Below are 22612 nucleotides of genomic sequence, written 5' to 3'. Positions count from 1 at the left end.
TAGCTGACAGTGTTAGCAAGGTCTGGGCCATTTCTAGTGACTGTTCATAAAGCAGTTAATGACTGAAGTCAATACCTTTAGCACAGAGAAGAAGATATTCAGTGCCCATATGCAACCTAATGCCTTACAACTTCATCTTATTTTACCTTATTGAATCTCATGCACTGCATCATGCTTTCAACAAGGGGCCAATCCTGCTAACAGACTGTTAGTAAAATAAACCTCTCTAATATAAATTCCTCAGGGATGCAGAGGGAAACCTTGGCAATAATAAAGTCAAAGGAAAAGCTGTCTTTTATCCTCCAAACCCCTTCTTTCTGCAAAGGCCCCAATACTAAACCACAATAGTTATACAGGAAAAGACCACAAATAAAAGTGTCCACAAACTCCAATTCAAATTCTTCTCTGGATTAATGCTCCCCTTCCAGTCATTTTCCATTCAAGCTCCTTCATCTGGGTGCATCGACACCCACAAGTGCTGGAGACCTGAGTCTATCTGTGGGATCTCCCTCTCAGCTTTCTGCACATGTTTTTCCTGCAAATAGCAGGGCAGAGGTAGAAGAAATGAGGAGATACTCCGTGGAGGAAGGGCAGAGGTTTAGAGCTATCTGGGTGTTCCTCACTCTTGTGACAATTTTTCTGTCCACTTCCAGTTACTACAAAGCAGCATCTGTTAACTTTCATATCATGATGTTGGTGCAGGGTAGAAATGTTCACCAAAGCATAATAATATAATAACTTATTTGGGTCAGGTTATTTGAATGAACTGATGCTAAGGCATGGAGCAGAACAAGAACATAAAAGCTATTGTTTTCCTCTGATCCCTTTACAGTGAAAGGCAAATGCTACCCACACCTAATTAATTGATTTACTCACACTGCTTCAGCTTTAACATCATGGTACATTTAGGTTGCATCAGACAGTGATTCTAGTGAGGAAAACCAGTATTATCTACGAAAAATGGCTGCCAGGATCTTCCTGACAAGCACCTGTCCTTGCCTTGCTGATGTGTCACCATTCTACATGATTTATCCACTACACAACTGTGTCTCACAGAGCTCTTGAACCTTCTGAAGCTTCTGTTTCTTGGGAGATCGCTCTAGCCAAGCACTTTGTTTACCTGTCAGCTTTCCTGCCCTAAAACATGCCCCACTCCCCGCTAGGACTGACCTAGAAGATGGTTTATGTGCATCTGGTAGGCATGTGAGTGCCCTGTCCCTGAGGCCCACCAGGGAGCACCAGGCATGTGAACTTCACCAAAACCAGACTCCTCCACCACCCCATGGAGCCAGAGACAGCCTCTGTGTGCCGATCTTCCAATCCATACAGCACAGATTTGACAAACACAAGCTGTATTTCTGTGTTTTCCTAGAAACCGTGCAATTAGCAATTTCACTGAACATTACTGCTCTGAAAACTGTGACAGAACTCAGGAAAAGGAGATGCTCTGACCAGACAACTCTTGAGGCTGTGTTCGGAGTCAATCAGTGCTGGGCTCCCCCAGCAAGCAGGAAAGGAACAAAAAAACCAGTGCCTGAAGATACAAATCAACAATGATTTCATTTTCAGATAAATTAATATACCTAATATATCTGCTTTTTAAAGTGAGGGAAAAGGAAAGAAAAGGCAAAAGAGAGAAGCAGAGGAGACAAGAAGAGAAGGAGAGATTTTGAGACAAAACTCCCAAATCTTTGAATGTGCCTTCTAAAGGAATCTATCCAGATGGTTGAAACAAGATATTACAACATATTTCAAGACTTTTCTATATTTCCCTCCTATCCATCTTTTTTATGGCTGAGAGTGTTTCAGTTGAATTTGTCCAAATCCCTGTATAGCTTCAGTTTCCCTAAAAAAACACTTCCCAGCCAATGAATTATTCATTGAGGATATTTCACTTTATTTCTGACTCCTTGCCTTCCCTGAAGCCTCTAAATCTTTGGGATGGGAGTGGGCATACTCTTCCTGCCTTCATCCCTCTAAGCTCTTACCCATCACAGCTCTCCTTTGAGGGCAGTGGACTCTCCTGAGAAGGAATCAAAATGCAATTTCAGCAGCAGCAGCAGCCACCTCCACTTCAGAGGAACCAGTGTCCTATAAGCTCAAAGGGAGCACAGTTGTCTGTGCTGAACCTGTTCCATTTCATTTAATGACTCTAGCTCATGGGTGTATTTACCTGTCACTGAGACACTAGCTCATAACCTGCAGCACTGATCGCTGGTGGAATTACTGTGTGATCCCAGTCACCAGTTCAGTAGTCACTCTTTTTTTGGCTTCACCTAGGGCTCAGAAGCCTCAAAGCAAAAACAGCCATGGGAAGAACCTCCTCAGCATTGTCAGTGACCGCGAGGTTGCTGTGAAGGGGCAAAGCTCTCCGGGCAGCATGGCCTGAAAGGCTTCTGACCCACACGTCCGTGGGCACAGGTGTAAGTGGAGAATCTGACAAGGAGCAGCCACAGCAGGGCTCGGGAGATCTGCAGAGCCTGTGGCTGCAGCCGGCCCGCGCCGCCCAGCGCCGCACGCTGTTTTCAATTACAAGCCTGCAGACGAGCCGGCATGGTGGTCCAAGATACACTCCAAGGGTGATAGCGGTTCCCAGTTCAAAAATCTGTGGCCCATTCAAAACATTTGGTGGAAGCACAATGCTTTCTTATTTTTGTGCTAAGAACAAGCTTGTTCTGATCTAAATGGATGGCTTTCTTACAGCTAATCACTGTGCTCCAAAAGGTCAGACACGTTCCGATTAACACGCATCTTTTGTTAGTTACATTTGGGTTTGTTGCTGTTTGGAGGCAAAGGGTGATCTTATTTTAGACAATTCTGTTTACTTAATCTCATATCTAGCAGGGAAAATAAAAACTATATAAAAACTGATGTTCTAAAATAGCCTGTTGCTATTACAGTTTTTTAGAAGGGCAAGTTAAACACTCTTTGAAGAGATAGCTAATTAAAACTTACAAAATACTCAGATTAATCTGAGTTTGTAGCAAGTCTAGTAAACTAGTGACTAAAATCTCAGACTTCACACTAAGTTATTTGTGTAAGTGGCTTATCACCATTTTAATATTCCTTCAGTTCAATTTAACAGCATCATCAAATAAACATAGCTTCAGGCAAATGTACTTTTAGCTGTATTTTCTGTGAGCAAAATTTTTGTCAATGTATATTGTCTGTATAAGTGCTGAAAAGAAATCTGCTGTAAATACTTTAAGCAAGGGATTAACATCTGAATGCAGTTATGACGTTGTAGGTAAAAATGAGTTTCATGATGATTAACTACTTGAACTTGATGATTTCTAAAAAGTAGAACAATCACTTGGTCTCATTTTCTGGGTGAAAGACAGCACTTGCAGAATGAGAATCACAATACAAACAATAATGAACAATTATAGTTCCACTTTCAGAACTGATCCTGTCTTACGGAGTTCAACAGATGTTGTGACACTATTGTTGAGGTGAAAACAGATATGGAAATGTAAATATTAAAAATCTTTATATACACATAGAGCAGGCAGGAACACACCTATTCTGGCCCTGGTCTTGCCCCCCAGAATCAATTACAGGCTGCCTTTGATATTTTTCTCAACCTATATAGATATTTTATTTCCTGAAAAAGCCTATATTTTTTCAGGCAACACCCTATGCCACACACATGGATGGAAACAAAGTGGGAGGTAATATGCAGTGAAATGGCCACCAAAGTAACCAAGAGCACCCTCTCCACATAACTGAAGTACCACTGTATTTAACTCTTGGGAGAGCCGAGCATCACTGTTAACAATGGATGAAACCACTGGCAGGAACTCAAACCCCACATACTGCATGCAGATGATTTTAATAAGATACAGTGTTTAGACCACAAAGGATACACTCAAGAGTAGCTCTATATATATTTGTTTACTTAATTGAAGGGGTGGAATACCATAGGCAACCTAAATACTGCATTTATTCTATGCACAGCAGTCAGTCTAGTGTCACAGACACAATATACACCACCCTTCTATGAAGTTAATTACTTAGCCCTCATCTAGATTAATGTCTGTTGTGATTTATTTCTTTGCAATTCGCCAGCAGGCTCTGATTTAACTAGTGCTGCCTAAGTAAAAAAAAAAAAAAAAGACAAAATATTAGCTTATATCAAAATCCCCCAACTTAAACAAAAACTGAATCAATTTTCAGCAAACTCTGACTTTTTTCTTCTAAGAAGAACAGCAACTTCTGAATTGTTACACAGTTGATGCTAAATTATATTTTGAATACCAAGCTAACAATAGTGTTATTTTAATAATTTATATGTGATGTGCAAAGATATGCTGTACAAAGGGCCTACATAGGAACTGAACATTTGAATGCTCATTAATTCTTTTCTAAACTTAGTACTCTTTGTCTGCATCAGTCATCTTGATGCCAGTCTAACAGAAGAACAAAATAAAACATAGCCTGTAAATTATACATACGTGACACATAAATGCATGTTAACAGAACATTAAGACTGCAGACTGTAACACTTCAAAGATAGAAAATGTCAGAGTTAAGACTAACTCCCTCAATTTGAGCATGTTATTAATTTTGTGTTATGGTACTGTCTTTAATCTTAAAAAAAAAAAAGAAGAAATAAGAAACAAAAATGGTGCTAGAAGCAAACGCCAATTATGGAAAACTTCAGCCTGGAGGATTACAAATTGATAGGGGATATAGAAAAGAAAACAAGGAAGTGGGAAGTATTTTTAATTTGTAGACAATGCTACAGTTCCTCCTCTAAAACCAGAGCTGGCTTGGGCTCTCCTGAATTAACCAGAAGGAATGATGTCCAAGCTATCAAACAGATTATGCCTTCCTCACCCAATGTATCAAAATGCTGCACTTGATATCAACTACAATGAGGATAAAACATTCAGTAATCATCAGTCATCTTCAAAGAGTTGACTTCAAATTGAGATTTCAAAAACTTTTATTTCCTTAAATCACGTCTTATTTTTAAAATACTATGGCTGACTACAAGTGTATAGCTTGTTCTCCAGCCCACTGCTTTCACCAATCATATTGGGACGAGCCTCTCTTATGCATCTCCCTCAAGGGATACTTTCAGTGGCAGAAAGTATTGGCCTGAAAGACCTTGGAAACAGAGGAGATAATCAGCAGAATGAGCAGGAAGACCATCTGCCATGCTTGAGGAAAGCTCACAACTTTGCTTCAACAGAGGTGGTGCCCTAAGCAACAATGTTCTTGCAGTTCCTGCCATTCCGTTTCTTCTGTAATGCCACCAATTTACAAGTGGATTGAGAAAAACAGTGAGGCATGTTGTCTGCTGTTCACCTCCCATGGGGATCTCAGCCCTGCTCCAATTGTCATTTCCTAAAGTCAAAGGAAATCCTGGAATTTTTTACATGCATTTCAGGACATTTAACATTTGGAGCTAAGGCATCAGGATTCCTCCTCTACCAAATTATGTTATCAGTTGTCATTATTGCACAAGAAAGCCTAAAATGACTAAATGAACTAAACTAGAAGGTAAGGAGCCCGCAGCCTGTTCTTTCCAATACCTACTTTTTTTTTTTTTTTTTTTTTTTTTTACTGACAACTACATTGATTGGAAGAGTGGGCCCATTGTTCTCCCTTGGGACACCAGAGCTTTGGCTTGTGGGGTGGCTGCACTGGCAAAGGTGCCTCCCTGGAAGTTCATCTGCATGAAGGACTGTTGCTTCAGGGAAGAAATAAATCATATTCAGCTCAGCTTGCTTCCCCTCCAGACCAAGCTGGCCATGTCCATGCCATGATTCATGCCAGGAAATCTGTCAGAACAGGAACTTTAAAGGACTTTTGCCACAGCTTTCCTGCTCTCAGCTGGCAAATGGACTCTCACCACGGCAGCTTATAAACTGCTCAAAGATTTTAGTCAGCAGGAGAGTTGCTGCCTTCTCTGAGATTTTGTACACATCCCGTTATCTGCAAGAGCTCATCCATCATGACATAGCAGTGGGTTTTATTTTGTTGTTTCAGGGTTTTTTTTTCCATTTCAGACACAGATTCTTCCATCACTTTAGGCACTGCAGTATAGATTTCACATTTAAATTAAACACAGAATATAGAATTTTAGCTGCAAAATAGGAGGTATTGAGGCCCAGAGTTACCCTCAGTTGATATTTTAACTGTTACTTTCCAAGTCACTAATTATGTATTTTTTCATGATCACAATGCAGACCATTCTGCAATCCATAAAGTCTGAAAACATAGTTAAGGATTCTCAAAATGAAAACTGCTACTGGATGTTACAGGTTGAAACCACAGAAGCCCCCTGAAAAAAATTAATTATACAAAACAGCTCTTGCCTCAGAAGTGTTTTAACACCACAATGGTAAGTCATGGATTTCTATGAAATTTGCAAATTGCTGCACACAAACTGAGTTTAAACTAAATTTCATACTTGGCAATTCTCCTCTTCCATACTCATGGACATTTTTCTACGGACATTTTTCAGTAACATTTCTTTTTACATCAGAAAGGGGGTAAAAAAATTCAGAGAAAATGTCACCCAACAGACTAAGTAGATATTTAAAAGACATACTCTGTGACACAGCTAACATGCACTGACTACAGCTCTGCTCCCCCACCGTGTTCCACAGTACCGGGTTAGGATGGGGGCAGACCAGCTAAAGCTGGGACCCCTGTCTCAGCTACAGCTACCACAGAAAGCCTGGACCCAGATTCTCTTTTCCACTAAGCCTCCTGACAGGTTTTCAGGAGAAGCAGTAACTGAGGAAGTGGTAGTGTAGCCTGAGTAGTGTCCACGTAGACAGATGGGTATGTCCGATCTGGGCTTCCCTTTGCTCTTTTTCTCTTGCTCTTCTCAGTGCTTCCCCGCTCAGCAGGAAAATACCAGCAGGAACACAGTCACACAGAGCTCTCCCTTCTCCCCCTCCTGCAGGCTGCACTGTGCAGAAAGGGAATGATCTCTTACAGATTCTCCTCTGCTGCTCTCATCACTTCGTTATCTGAGTGCCTTCCAATAGCGTATTAAGCTACATGATTAACTCCTGTCACATGTGGCTTGTTCTCTCTGATCCTCTCTGCAGGGGGAGGATCTGGGCCTTTGCAAAGGAAAAGGAAACATAAGTCAGCTTTAAAAGTGGTGTGCAAATGAATAAAGAGGACTAGGGCCAGAGTTTTTTTGGTTGGTTCACTGGGTTTCTTAAGGTTTTTATTTCATACGATGAGAAGCTGAATAATTCTTCTAAAAGATAAGTGTATCATATTGGAAACTCATGTCTTTTTACGCCATGCAATTCTCTGGGGAGATACTAAGCTGTCTCTGGAGAACTGCTGAAATATTTCATAGTAAGCAAGGGGAAGCCAAGAATAAAGAATCAACTGAATTTTTAAGATGACCATTTAAAACTCCCACCCTGTCTGTTTTCACTAATACCCATTAATTTCACTGTCTAAACAACAAATGAGATAAAAAGGTACTTTCATTAAAAATCTGACACTTCCTCCTTTAAAAGTAACATTCAGACAGTAATATGGAAGTAGAGTTTCATGTCCATTTATCTAGAGAGAGAAACAGAAGAAAGCATTGTTGACAGGAGCAAGCAAACACCCGGGCATGGGCAGGAGAGTGACCCTGTACACCAGGTGTGACCCACGTCTGCATCACACACAAGCACATCACAAAATCCTGGGGACAGGCTCCACTTTGGGAGGATGTTTGTCCCACCATCTCCACCTGCTCTGGGACTTCAGCCTTCTGACAGTCAAAAATATTCTTTTAATTTTTGACTCAAATGAATACATGGCCAGCTTGCAGCCACATGCGCTGGTGGCAGCATGTCCTCAGCCCCACTAGGTCTCCTCCTCTGGCCCCAAGCACTCTGAAAGAACATGGAACATCTATATTGCCACCAGGCTCATGCTTCCCTGGCTTAGTCACACCAAGTTCTTCTCTCCCTTTCTACAGGTTACTCTCCTCTCCCCATAACCCACATCCACATCCCTCCCTGACACATTTCAAGAGTTTTTTTTTTTAAATAAAACACTTTTTTAAACATAAGAGTAAGGGATTTTGCGCTCACAGTGCAACTAGAATATGACCTGGAAAAGATAAAAGGAAAAAAAAAGGGGAAAATAAATAATAGAAGGTAGGATGAGAGCCTATAACCAAAAGTGCAAAGTGGATTTGCAAAGTTTTGGTCTTTTGATCTTTTCTGACTGGAAACAACACCAGTTTTCTGAAGCTGCTTTGTAAGTCTGAAACCCACGACAAGGGAGACTGAGAAGGGCAGAGAGCCAGTGATGCCACATGATACGCAAGAGGTGGCAGAGAAAGGGAAGCACAAGGGCCCAGGCTGGCACTGGAGATAAAGATCTCCAATCCTCAGCAACCAGCCTTAGGTAACTCAGATTAATTAGATCACGGCTCAGTTTTCCCTCTTGAAAAGTACTTCCCTAATAAAGACTGTTATTAGGAACATAAGCCTCCATTCCAGCTTCTTTAAGTACCCAAACAGACTGAAATAACAAGGTAACTCATATCCCTTTCCATTCCTTATCAGACTAATACAAGCTCAGTGACAAGCAAACAGCCATCAATAGGTGTGTATAGGGAAATTTCTACTCAGAGGTATAAACTTATGCATTTCCATGTATGGATGTAGCTAAGCCTCATTTTAAACTGTAGAAGTATATGAACACTTGGTTTTAACTTATCAACATAACATTGTTTTTCTACAGAGGAATAAACCAGTACTTACATAAAGACCTCAAAGCGTTCACAGTAACCTAAAGTAATGAATATTGTAATGAGAAACACAAGTATTTAGGGTGATAATGACTGGACTTTGCTCTACTTAGATCAGCTCACCCCCTATGGAGGCTACCAAAGCTTAAAGATTTTATCACCCTAGTAATCAGCAATGGGTAATGGCCTTCATAAAACATAGTAATTAAATTGACTGATTTCAAACTAGTGCGTTTTTTTCATTAGGGAGTTCTTATTTAACATACTTCAAAAATCCCTTTGTGAATACAGACTATATCAGTCAAAACTGAAATGATGAGGGACGAGGAGCTTGTTCTGCTCAATATTTCAGACATTATTCAAGTAAAAAGCTGAAGTTCCTGGTATTTTTTGTCATCTCTAAATGCTTCCAGTTTCAAAATCTTTCAACTTACAAAACTGGGGGGAAAGAGGAAGCAAATCAAAACCATAGTTCTTTACATTTTCCAACAATTCTTAAGAGATTCTGCTTTGTTAAAACATGTTTTTAAAATTCTCTGAGGCCAGGGTTCCAACCTCCCTAGCAGAAATATCAACGGTGAAATTTAATTATCCCTTATGCCTGGATTCTGCATGTTGTTTAACTACTGTGTCTTACTTAATCTTTGAATGTTTTTGACTAAAACTTGGTTGTAAGCACAACCCCTTATTATTGCTCAAATTTGCCTTCATGATATTTGCGTGAGCCATTTATCTGTGTTCCAAGAATACGTGTAACTCAACACAGATTTTAAAATAAAATGTTTTATGGTGAGTCTCAACTCTGCTTTTGCGGCAAAAACATTTCCCAACTCAATATATGCTCTATAGAAGCTTTATGATGGCAAAAGAAAACCTACTGGAAAATCTACCAGAATAACTACATGACACAAAATCTAGCTTCATACTTCTCTCTCTGGGCTACAGCAGTTTTTAACTGCATGAAAGAGATGCTGGATATGTGTTTTCCATATGAAATCTACAGTGAAACACAGGGATCATCAGACAGAAGTACAAAGTACAAATGCTCCCCCACTCTAGCCAGGAAAAAAAGTGACTCAATAGTCATACCAAAATGTGAGAGCTGGTCACAAATATACTTTTGTTTTTGTCTAGAACCCTAAGAATCTCAGAGCAGATGTTAAAGACTGCTGGAATCAAAGGAAATAATTTTATAGGCACCAGCAGGATATCCTTACTGTACCACTTCCACGTACTTCAGGGCAGTTACCAGCTCCTCCCTCGCTGGTCATGTATTTGAAAACGAGATATGGGATTAACACCTATGATGGAGCAAATGGGGAAGTACACAAACAACCTAACACAGCAGCCCTAAAAAGCCTTAAGGCACTATTAACTCTGAAACCTGACAAAGTCACATAAACATCCATAGGATTCTGATTTCACTGCAAGGAAACAAGGACAGAGGTAACAACTGTACAAAGAATCCCAGGTAACTGCTCCGTTGGCCGAGCCTGTCTTCCTGGATGGTTTTGAGAAAGACATTTTCTTACTTCTCTCCAGTCCACCTGTCAACACTAGTTGCCTTTTAAAAGCATGACTAGAACTAACTGTCTGAAAGACTGCCAAACAGAGGCAATAGCTTGTCCTGTAACCACTTTAGCAAAATAATGCACTGCATTATGCTCCTGGTGATTAGAGTTTCAAATTCTGTGATCCTATGTTGCAAACTTGTTTTATATTTTATTAGAATGAAATAATAAGTCATTGACTCACAGTTTCTATCTATGTACTCACAGTGCAAGCAGAATATGACCTGGAAGAGATAGATGGGGAAAAAAAAAGAAATAATAGAAGGTGGATGAGAAGCTGCTTCTTTTACAAGCAAAGGTGCAAAGAGCATTTGCAATAAGCACGGTAAGCAACAAACATGGTTGTTAGAGAATATTTATGACAGCAGGCACTGTGTAACATCACTGAAGCGTGCACAATGGGAGCAAGCTTTCTAGAAAACAGATCTGCAAAACAGACAAGCAGTTAGGTCTAACTATCAATCACCTGAACATGTGAATAAATCTATAGGCAGTGGTCCATGTTCTCTTAAAATCAGCTTCTATCATACAGAAAACTTGCTGCCCAGTAAAGAAGCCCTAAGGCCACAGGAGCTAAAATATATTATACAAGCTATCACAATGATAATATCACAACTACTATGCCTGCAGAAGTTTGAATATTTAGATCTTACAGAGACTGAAGTGCATATGCAATGACTGGTTATATGTACTAGTTTAAGATCCCATCACACTGAAACAATCAGATTTTTGCATGTTTGGGTTTTTATTTAATTTCATAATTCACATTCTTTAAAACTGTTGCTTACTGATCCACAAGAGCACATCTATATGGACTGTTTAAGTCTCCTCTCTGCTGGAATTGTGTGTGTGTAACACCCATTAATGCTAATGGGCATAAAGCACACGCATAGAGGAGAAAATAGACCCCTCACTGTGAAAATAAATGTGTTCAGTTATTTTCAGATGTGATGCCAAAATCAAACAACTAAAAATACATAGTCAAAGGAGATAACACTATATAGCCTAACTGAAAGTGTCACCATTATTTTTAACTCCCTGGTCATGGACCCTGCCATGTTATTCACGTGTCTGACATTTCTTGTCATAAAGACCATGACTGGCTAACATATCAACATGGGTCAAATCCTAAATTCTTGCACAAGTGAAAACAGCCCTGATCCCACAGTCCTTACCTTCACAAAGGATGCAAGGTTAGGCCTTACGTCTTATGTTTTTCACTTAGGTCATATGTTTTCTTTTTATAACATATGGGTTAATAGCAGCAGTAAACTTTACTGCTCTCTAGGATAGTTCCTTAAAACTGTGATGAATCTATCAAAGGAAAAATTCTTACCACTTAATTTTTTCCTTAATGGTTGATAGCCTGATGTTTTCTGCTCTGATTAAAATTCACAGTGTCAATGCTGTCTAAGAAACAGGTAAGAAAAACTGTTTCTCTAGTAAGGTGAAATTGAAAGCTACAATGCTGTATTAAAATACAAATATAGTATTTTTTTCTTCTGCTGGAACCAATGCTTTATGAGTTTACAGCTGAGCTAATGTGACATTTGGAACAGCCACAAGTAAACAAAGGTTTTTAAAAGGGTGCAGTATAAGTGGAGCATTAATGATTTTGGTGAGTGTATTTAGGGTCTTTGGAAAGTGGCCTCCTGACTTTCTAATGCATGTAATCACACCCATCTTCCCAAATCAGGGAGATGCACCTTCAAACAAGTGGATGCTACTGAGTTATCAGCCAGGCAGAGATGAGTTCTTCCAGTGATGAGGCCTTTTCAGAAGCTGATGTTGTAGGAGACGAGGAGAGTGCTGCTGCTGAAAGGTCAACTTTCACAGCTTAGTGTCAGGATTTGCAATATTCTAGGTCAAATAGTAAAGTTATCTTCTGCTGGGTGCTGTATAGTCCAGCTCCCAGCTCCTTGACCCCAGCTACATGCTCACTCATCTACTCCCACATGAGTCATTTAATAGAGAAAAACAGCCCAAAGAAAACAAAACAAATAAATAAATAAATCTATACTTCTCTACTGACCTGTCTTTGCACAATATGAGTGGTGACAAGCCCTTCTACCTGCACAAAAACTGGGCAGCAAGGGATGCAGCTAAGGATGGCTGGCAGGAGAAGAACTTTTCTTTTTAAACTGTCAGACCAGCTCCATCAGACCCCAGAACCAAACCCCTACAAAAAAGGACAGTCAAAGGAGAACCCCAGCTGAGCCAAAAACTGCCCAGTGCCTTCACAGTGAAGTAACGCAAAATCCTTAAAGGCTGCCATGTTTCTGTACCAGACACTTCCAAGAGTGTACGTGCACTGTGAAGCCGCCATGCATCGTGCCTGAGGACAGCTAATGATGGAATCTCTCATCAAAGAGCTCTTCACAGACTGGCCCACAGGCTTAATGACCCAAGAGGCTGCTACTCACTGTCCATGCCCTTGGTTCCAGGCTCTTGATCTGCAAAGTATTTCTGTATCTCACTGGAGGCTTTATAGTGAGAACAGTTGGGCTAGAGAATATATGAGCACCCTTCTCTTTTAAACCAGAAAAATGCATGAACAACACAGCAGCCCCAGCAGTGCTGCAGCCCAGATGACCTCTCCTAAATTTCACGCAGGAATTACTGCAGAGACTGATGCTGCCTGACTGAACCAGGCAACAAATTAATGAGCTCCTTCATTCATTACAGCAGAGCAGGACTGGCAATGGTCTCTCAGCAGCCGTGTGGACAGACATCCATGGGTTTACTTAAGCACAGGCGGAGCTGAGCTGGAGACACTGAGGCTCTGCAAGGGCAGGGCACGCAACATCCCTGAAGCAGAACTCTTTATGTAACACTGAACTGGACTCACACAAATCAATACTGTTGACTGACTCTGTTTTCTTTTTCAAGTAATAGAAGCCTGTCTTTCTTTTTTATTTGAGTGTATCACTATGACTCATTTTGCAAGATGACGTCTTATTATACACAGGAAAGGTCAAAAACTTCCATATTGCTTCTTCTGCATAGAACACTATTTTCTTCTGGGTGAACTTGCAGGAGTAAATAGTCCTATGAATGATTTGGTGTATGATATGCAAAAAGAGACATTTCTACAGCCTGTCTAGACTCTCAGACAAGATCAGACTGTGCTGTCATCAAAGACATTTCCACAGCCTGTCGTATCACTTAAAAGACAGAACAATCATGCAAAATGAAAAATAAATAAAAACAGCTGACCAGCCAGTGTCACAGTGGAAATCTGAGCACAGTAACCTTAGACAATTTAGAGATTATGCTAACAACATGGCAAGAAGTTTCAGCAAACATTTGTGAGGAAGGGCAACTCCTGCACTAGCGAATGAAATCCAAAAATATGAGTCATGCACAAGCAATTTTGCTATGGGCCATAAAATCACTTTATGAGAGTTACAGATAATTCTGTATGCATTCTATAATGTTTCCCTACTGTGTAGAGATGTGTATCTCGGTATCCTATCACAGATAATGATGAAAAACAAATTCCCTACATAAAAGCTGATTGCTCAGAGATTCACCCTTACCTGTTCAAAGGGATTGTAATGCCGATGGAACACTTTTACACTGCATTCATCAACAAAGAGTTAGATTCATCACTGCCAAATGCACTGCAGTTTAGATCCTTGTTATAAGATGTAGCAGGGTGAATTGAGAGCAGTTTTAGAAACAGAATACGCATCCTGCTATAGTCTATCACACATGCCCCTACTATCCTTCAGAATGAAACCTCTTATTTCCTCCTGTTAGTACCTTTGCACATATTCAGACATATGAAGCAGTATCAAAAGAACAGATGCATTCTATGCATGTCATGCTGACAAAAAACTTACAGCAATAAGCCAATCATAAAATAAGAGATACTGGAGTATAAAAGGTGAACCCTTTAAGACAAATTTTAGAACAGCACTGCCTCTTTTTGCACCTCAATTTTTTCTTTATGTTCTTTTAACTTTTTCCAAATGTACCCACAGGATCATTATACAAAAACAGCTTGAAAAGCACTGGTAGGTTTCAAAAGAGATTTCTCTCATGAGATTTCAACAAGTTAACTCTTTTGCAAGGTAGCATTATGATTAATGCACTGTTGGCAACCGAAATTCAATGAGGACTCCACTGAAAGAATAAGATTTCTTTCTTAAACTTGGATGTGGCAGTCTCCAGGAGTTGAGCTTATAAACAAAACACAAAAAAACCCAACAAAACAAACAAACCATAAAAGAATCCCAACAGAAGATACCTCTCCAACATCATAGACCCATATGCGGCCTTCTGAATCACCGACTGCCACCTCCTTCCCAGCCTGGGCCCAGCGGACACGGTTGAGGGCAGACGCTCCTTCTATGGTGACACTGGCTGTGGGGACCTGTTGGAACAACAGGAACAGGAAGGACAATAAAAATCACACTGCCTACAAACCCAGGGGTCAGTTTTGAATGTCCTGGATGAGTCGAAGTCCCTTAGTATTGCTGGAAGAAGCAAACAACTCTCATTGAGGTGAGAAAAAAAAAAAGCCAAAGGGTTAATTGTTTCTTTGATGACGTGCTAAAAAGAGACAAGAGTAAGAGACTGCTTGGAATAAACAGGAAAGGGCAGTGAGTGAAACCATGTTTTCTCCCTTAGCCTTGGAAACATGCAAAACCAAATACTTCTTTCTCAAAAGTCACTTACATGACCAAGAACCAACTGAGAGCAGGATTTGGCTTCAGTCCTGGCCTGGCTTCTGACTCAAGCCCAGATAACCTGACAGTCAGCAGACACATCTCTCTATTCATGCTGACACATCTTTGAATCCAGACTCTCCTCTGTGGCTAAATGCAGAGGTTGAAACTTAGGTATTCTATCATAAAAGTCCTGAGCTAATCACTTTAGAGCGAGGACATGGCAGAAGTGAGAACAGCTGAGCTGACATTTTGGAACTCCTACAACATATTCCCACAATTCTCTTTTACATCCCCAGGACATTACTTCTGCTTTAAATACACCTGGATGCTGTCTAATTCCTAAACCCCCTCCCTGCCCCAAGTCAACCAAGTTAACTGTGATCCAAGTGGATCACCAGAACACAAAGGTTCTGGTTAATATGTGGGATGAATAAAGCACTGAACATGATCTCAAGAGAAGTATTTGTCATCTACGCTGGAATGAGGGCATCAAAAGATGCTGCGGGAGGAAGGAACTGCGTGGGTGTTTGTCCCAGATAGGTGGATCACTCAGTTGATTTAGGTCACCTCATATGACAAATGACAGTAACCTGCAAGCCTGCTAATGCTCCACCCAGCTGCCTTTAATAGGAGAGAACCTGCCCGAGCAAGGAGCCTGTAGCTCCAAACAGTCTTCCAAACAAAGCTTTTGAGTTTCAGTGCCTTTTAGGTCAAGGCAAATGGGAGAGGACAGATGCAAAAACAACTCCTCTACCGCATCCATCTGGTGGGAAAAGGTTTTGGTAACATTGTGAGATGACAAGGGAGTGTCCCAGGATCTATAAATGGGCATAGAATGGAGAGGAGCACTGCAGGTTAAAAAGAGGTAGCTGGACAAGAACTGGAGTCCCGGCTACCCTGAGAGGAGTGACAGGTACTCCTTGTGTCCTCATTGGCAGTACAGTGCAGCAGGAGCAGGAAGAAAGCAGCTTGAAGGTCACACTAAACCCTGGTCTGAACACTGACAAACTGGCAGGATTAACAAAACTGAGACAGAACTGAGACAGATCTAAAGATCCTGGAGAAAAATAATTTTAAAATTAACACTGTACAGCTCCTATGCCAGTCTCCTCCTCAGCCCTAATGCCTTCATTGTGTCACACCAGCTGAGTGACAGCAGGAAGCCAAACCTCTGCAGACTTGCTGACACTCTCCTTACAGCCGCAGCACGTGCACTGCCACGCCAGCAGCTGGACAAGGACCGGGAATCCTGTCTGCTTCCCTTGACTCTCCCCCTGGAGGCTCCCTGCTCCCCCTCACCAACCCTGACACCAGGTGCCAAAACACTTGGCACCTCAAGCACAAGGATTCTGCCACAGCTAAAGCATCAGCTCAGCAAAGGGCTTTACAGTAGTGTCCTGAGCCCCACAAGAGAAACGCAGGAGGAATTTGTTTGCAGGATGAAGAATGATGTAGAAATAATGCTGGATACCAATCAGAAAGCAGATACCACCCTCCCCCCCCTTCAGGAAGTCATTCAAATGCAAATAACTACTGGACTCATCTCCCCATTGTGCAAGGCCTAGGTCCTGTCCAAGGCAGTATTACCCAAAAAAGCTGGCATGCACTAATTCCTTGTCCCGGGTCTGTTACCCAAGAAGAGTCAATGGCCGAAAGCTGACATGGAGTCATTGATCCATGATAACAATCACAGTAGAAAAAAAGCAAGTTTTAGTGCTGTGATCATGGATTTCCGAGGAAAGAAAAAATCCAGGCAAAGTTAATTTCATAACATTTGGGAATGGGTTTTTTCAAACAGCTAAATGCCATATTTTTAGAGGACTAAGCCACTAACCAGCTACATTTCTCAGAAAACTGCAGATCACAGATATATGTTTCATGTACAAATACACAGTGCATATTTAAGGCATTGAATTTTCACAAAATCTTTCAGGAGACTGTAATACATAACTCTAGAGCTGGGATTGGTTTAGGTTTTTGTTTTTGAGGGTTTACTTTTTGTTGTTGTTAATACAGCATTCTTTCAGTGCTCCACATAAAAATAAGCACGAATGCCGCAGACACAAGACACAACCCATGCTTTTTGTCAAAACCTAATGGTTTTGAAAAATCCTGTTACTAATCCACAAAGCTATCTAACAAAATAAAAAGCAATACTGAAACAGTCTTTAAAAATCCAAAGAATAAACCTTTTCTCCAGTGATATGAAGAGAAATATAGTCAAACCGTAGTATCTTAAAATAGATTAGTCTGTTCTTAGTAGTGATAGTTTAAATTACACATGCCTATTTTAGATTTCAAGGTAAGAGTTTATTTATAATGGTAGCATTATGTTTTTAGAATCACATTTGAAATACCTTATAAATTCTCTGAAGTTGGTGCTTGTCAGATTTTAAACAATTTTGAAATGAAATTTTAACATATAACAGATTAAGAAACATACAGTCAGAAAAACCTGCATGATAAGAATACAGCTTTTTATTATTATTTTTATTGCCTATGTAGTGTCAAAACCTGCTTGCAAATACATCTGTTACTGTTTCTAGATATAGATACCATCTTCACACTTCAAAAGCTAAGATACAACATGCAAAAAACCTGAGAAATACCTGAACATCTGATGACATCTGAGAGGATAACACAGAAGAAATAAACGACTTTGTAAGTCAGTTTCGTATTAGCTCATACATAAGTAAGACTCATCAAGCACCAAGAGATCTCCAATCTTGATCAAAAAATAAATGTTACAGGTACATTAGTAAGAAATTAGCATTTGCTATCCTGAAGCTTTTTGCAAACCTCACTACACTGATCCATAAAAATAAAATTCAGTTTGCAAGAGAATGATGGAGTGGGTGAGGACTTTTTTTTCTTTTCAACTTTTTTTTTAATATGCATTTATCAGATATAAAATAAAATGTCGTGTACTTCCTTGCTATTGCAAAAATAATTTCTGATATGCAGAAATAAACATAAAGTACACCAATAGCCTTGCAACTTTGCAATGAGCTTTTTGAAAATAATTACTACACTGATTAAGTCCTAGGTACAGTCCAGTGATCTAAGTTATTTGGTCAGAAAGCATCTAGCTCTCAGGAAAAATGTTTCCAATAAATACCGACAGCACACTAGTGGAAACTCTGCTGAGATTCAAAAATCTGAAGGTAGCATATTGTAACTAAACCCAGGTGTTTTCTTAATTGATTTTCAAAATGATACCTAAATATTAATGCGGCTTATTCCACAAATTAAACAAAGCCAGGACTCCTTAATAATAATCACATCTAGTTCTTACACAGAGATTTTTATCAATAGCTAGCAGTTAAACACAGTAATAGACCTGTCATTTTCTACTGTCTTCACAAATACTTTGACATCACATATCTGACATCTAAAAGCAATAACGATCTAAAAAATAGGTGTTTCAAGATCTCTTATTACAAAGGCAGAAGTGCTGACAAGGATTTTTTCTTAGCAAATAGCTGTGCAGACTTAAACGGCATAATCAATTACAGAAATCTGGAAAATTATTAGCTAATTATGGCCTACCAGATAGAGGGTAAAAGCAAACAACGATCACTTTCAGTTACGACGCTTAGAAGAACTGTTTGCAGTTCTCTCTTTCAGAGATACTTTTGTTGCTTCTCCTGCGTAACAAAACTTCACATCTATTCAGAATCTGGCAGTTTATAATTTATGTTGATTTTTTTATTTACTTCATCACTGCTCAGCAAGGAAAGCAAATTATATTCTATGTCCAGAGACCCAAAGTTGATTCTCATAAAAACACAAAGCTTGGATACCATGGAAATAATTCCAGTCTGATCGTACATGAGAGCTGATTTTGACCTCTGAGAACGGAAATAATTTGTGAAATCAGGGGGTGGCCTTGCATGCAGAATAAAAGCAGGATGAAGCTTGAAATTAATTCTTTTTTTTGATGTTCCTATATATTTATATGTAAACACACTGAAAGCAGCAGCGGTTTGCTACGTACAGCCTTATTATTGATGGGAATGGGATCAAGCAGTCCAGACTAATTTTTTTGAAAGAAATTATGGTCTCCTTGAGTAAAATGGCAAAACATCAGTTGATTTCAATTTCAGCCCTGGTACTTGGGGGGAAAGGTTTTTTTTTTCTTCTCAAAATGCTGGGTTTTATGCTCTGTGTTTAAGCCTGCATTAATGAGAACACCTGAAGGATATGTCCCTCCCTTCCCAAAATAAATTCTTAGGAGACTCCTCCTGAATATCCTCCAGCTGTATGTGCTCTAATTAAAAAGGCTGCACTGCTTCCTGCTCAGAGCACTTCAAAAGGCCTCAGTGCTCCCCTTGACAGTGCAGTGCCTGGTGCTGGTTCCTCTTACCTGTCCATGCTTATTTATGGCAAGCACCACTTACTGGAAGCCATAAACTGCACCCGTATTTTACTCTGACTGAAACGCATAGCAGGTTTATGTGAAAGGTATATTAATGATCCAACTAATCTTAAAAAAAAAGAAATCAAAATAGGGTGTAAGGAGGGAAATACTGCTGCTTGTTCTTCCATCTTCTCTTTTTTTGGGACATAAAAGGAAACCGACCAGATAATATGTGACTTTTGATTTTTTTACAGTCTGTTTGTTCTTAGTTTTACATTGCATTATGTAAAAACAAGGAAGACTTAGTGAGTGGAAAAATACTTCAATTTTTGTGCTGGAAATTAATTACTTGCCATCTAAGATTGACCTCAGGTGATAACAGGTTTTCTGAAAATCATTTTTGGGTGAAACTCGAATCCAAAAAAAACAGTATCAATTTATGCCTCTGGTGTTTTTAAAAATTTGAAATAATTAGAGGAAAAACGCGAGGTTTGGCACATTCAGAAAGATACTTTTTAATAAACAGTGTTTATCTGTCTCAATCTTTGCTAGAAGTGCTCTGATTAATCCTTTCTCACCAGTGGTCCCCACTGTTTAGCGAATAGCAGTGAAAAGGTAGTTATTTGCATTTGTACCTTTAAGTTCCACAGCAAAGTTTAAAGATACAAGAAGGGTGAGGGTGTAAAGCCCCAAATAACGTGTGAGAAGATGCCCTGCGCTTTAAAAGCCTGAAGCAGGGTACCAAGCGACTCAAAGGCAGGATGTGAGGGGAGATGCAGGGGCACACGCTTGGTTTCTGATACTCTGGAGGCACTGGCACGGTGCTTCCAAGTTACATTCCCCAGCGAATGTGGCGCAGAGACAATCAATTCAGAGGGAGAGCAAGTCCCGCAGTCCAGCAGGAGCCCGGTCCCCGCTGGCAGCGAGGGCTGCCAAGGTGCGATCCCTGCGTTCGGGCCGGAATGGCTAACCTGGCTCTCGGAGCGCCAGAAACGGGGTGAGGGGATAAAAAAACCCCAAACCTGCAGAACGGGCGCGGTTTAAAAGCGCACCTTAAAATAACAGAGGGGGAAGGAGCCTCCTCCCGAGCCGGCACCGCGGCATTTAATTGCGTTGGCTTTGTGCCGGGGGTGCCGGAGCCGGCGCTCCCGCCCCTGACAGGTACCGAGCGCAGCAGCCCCGCCGCAGGGGAGGCGGGAGGGAGGGAAGGAGGGACGGCTGCCGGGAGAGGGGGACGGGCGGGCGCCCCCGGCAGCGGGACCTGCCCTCCCTCACCCTCCCCTCCCCGCCCCGCCGCGCCCCGGGGCGCGGGCGGCGGCCGACGCCGGGCTGTGCCCGCCCCGGGGGAGCGCGGCGCCCCTCGGAGCCCGGCGGGGAGGACGGCAGCGCCGGCTCTCACAGGGTTAAGGTGGCGCCCGGCGCCCCGCTGCCCGCCCGCCCAGCGCCGCCGAGCCGCCTCACCTCGGTGTCGTTATTCAGGTTCCACAGATCCAGGCGCCCCATCCCGTCCACGCAGGCGAAGAGCGCGGGATGCACTGGCGACCACATGACATCGTAGACATAGTCGGCATTGTCTTCAAAGGAGTAGAGCGGCTTGTTGTGCTGTAAAGCAGAGAGCGGCATGAAGACTTCGTGGCGCTAGTGCTGCCTGGGGCTGTCTGGCGAGTCTAATTAAAAACTTTGCACATTTATAAAGTGTCATAAAACTTCCCCAGATGAAAGGTCCTCCGCGAAGGGCGGGACTGCGCTTTAATGGGGCAACAACTGTCCGGTGGGATAAATGAGATGCCCGGTGTGAGGGGTGTGGGACGCGCGGATGACGGGGCGGGGAGAGCGCCCGCTCCCGCTCCCGGCCGGCACCCCGGCGGCGGGAGGGGGTGCGGGAGCACGGCGGAGCACGGCTCCCGGCGGAGCACGGCTCCGGGCCGGGCCGGGCCGGGCGCGCCGGCGGAGGCCGCGATAAGGATCGTGAGAGCGGCGGGAGCAGCGCGGCGGCCCCGCGGGCCCCGCAGCGCGGGCGGCGCCTGACACCTGGCGGCGGGCGGCGGCATTGCAGCGGGCCCGCGCCCCGCCGGCAGGCAGGGAGCGAGCTCCGGAGGGAGGGAGGGAGGGAATGCTGTCATCTGCAGCAGGCGGGGAGTCGGAGGGAAGTTAGGAAGTGCACCAGGAATAAAGTGTAATTGTCCCTCATGAATTATTCATCGCATCTGGCTTGTCTTTTAATTTTTGCATAATGGCTTCGCTAATCCCCGATCAATTAATGGAAAATGAAATTTGAATGATAATGAAAACTCCAGAGATGAAAGAAATTAAGTAGTCTCATGGCTTATGACAGAAATCTAAACAATGGGGCTTCTCCGAGGGTCTCCCTCCTCCTGCCGTTCCCCGGCGAGCGCGGCCCGGCGGGACGGGAGCCCCCGGTCCCCCCCGGTCCCCGGCCCCGGGAAATGCAGCATCACCGAGCGGGCCTGCAAGGGTCCAGGTCGCGCCCGTAGAACATCCCGGTCAGGTCCCTCTGGAATGCACCCTCGTGCATTTTACAAAGGAAACACTGTCCGGAGTGCCTCAATACACAGCCATGCATGTATTGCCATTTTTCCAAAAAGTGGAGCAACCAATTGCAATTGTTATATAACTTTCCTCTCCTATATTATTAATTTAAAGCGATAACGCAGTCGGTTTGACGTCTGTTTACGGACAGGTCCTTGCTGGTTTTGGTTTTGGTCCTCTTGCAGCGCGTGGTGCTTGGGTGGGTGTTGGGGCTGGAAGCACTGCAGGGTCAGCACATGGGACAGGCGTGTGTCCTTCTCTGTGCTGCCCTGTCTCTGAGGGTTGGTGTGGTGTGTTGCTGTTGCTGCACCATGTTGTAAACATTTCCATAATATTTCTGGCCGCCACAGGTATCACAAAAAAAAAAATTACTGGAAGTATTCAGAGGTTTAATTACATGACTTTGTTATTTGCAAACATACTGAAAATACATAGGGATTTATTCCAGGGGCTGGGTTTTCCTCTGCTTGAATTAAATGAAAGATGCTTTGATTACAGGATTTGGTCTCAAATTTTTGTAACTGGCCTAATGGTTTTTGTCCATTTCTTAAGACTAGCAAACATTTTGTGTAACAATGAAATGAAATCAGAGCTTGATCTTATTACCTCGAATTTGTATATCATTTAAATTCTTTTCCCAGGCTGGAGTTTTGCAAAAGAAAATGAAATAATTACAAAAAAAATTTTTAATTCCTGAAGAAGGTCTTTGTCTCCAAAACATGTG

At 41.9% G+C, this 22612-nt stretch overlaps 1 protein-coding gene across 11 annotated transcripts in view; it reads right to left on the bottom strand.

Moving 5' to 3' along the window:
- DYNC1I1 (dynein cytoplasmic 1 intermediate chain 1) overlaps window positions 1–22612 on the bottom strand; it is a 183064-nt gene that overhangs the window by 3479 nt on the left and 156973 nt on the right. For all 11 annotated transcript variants that reach the window (XM_064410729.1, XM_064410669.1, XM_064410677.1 and 8 more), the window contains 2 exons: window positions 20800–20940; window positions 14555–14680 (listed from right to left, as the gene is read on the bottom strand). In XM_064410729.1, the coding sequence (XP_064266799.1) occupies window positions 14555–14680; window positions 20800–20940 (267 nt within the window). The remainder of the gene's footprint in view (window positions 1–14554; window positions 14681–20799; window positions 20941–22612) is intronic.

Source organism: Passer domesticus, chromosome 1 (assembly GCF_036417665.1).
Source record: "Passer domesticus isolate bPasDom1 chromosome 1, bPasDom1.hap1, whole genome shotgun sequence".
Taxonomy (NCBI): Eukaryota; Metazoa; Chordata; class Aves; order Passeriformes; family Passeridae; genus Passer; species Passer domesticus.
Note: the sequence above shows the minus strand (reverse complement) of the source record. Positions and strands in the feature narration are given on the sequence as shown.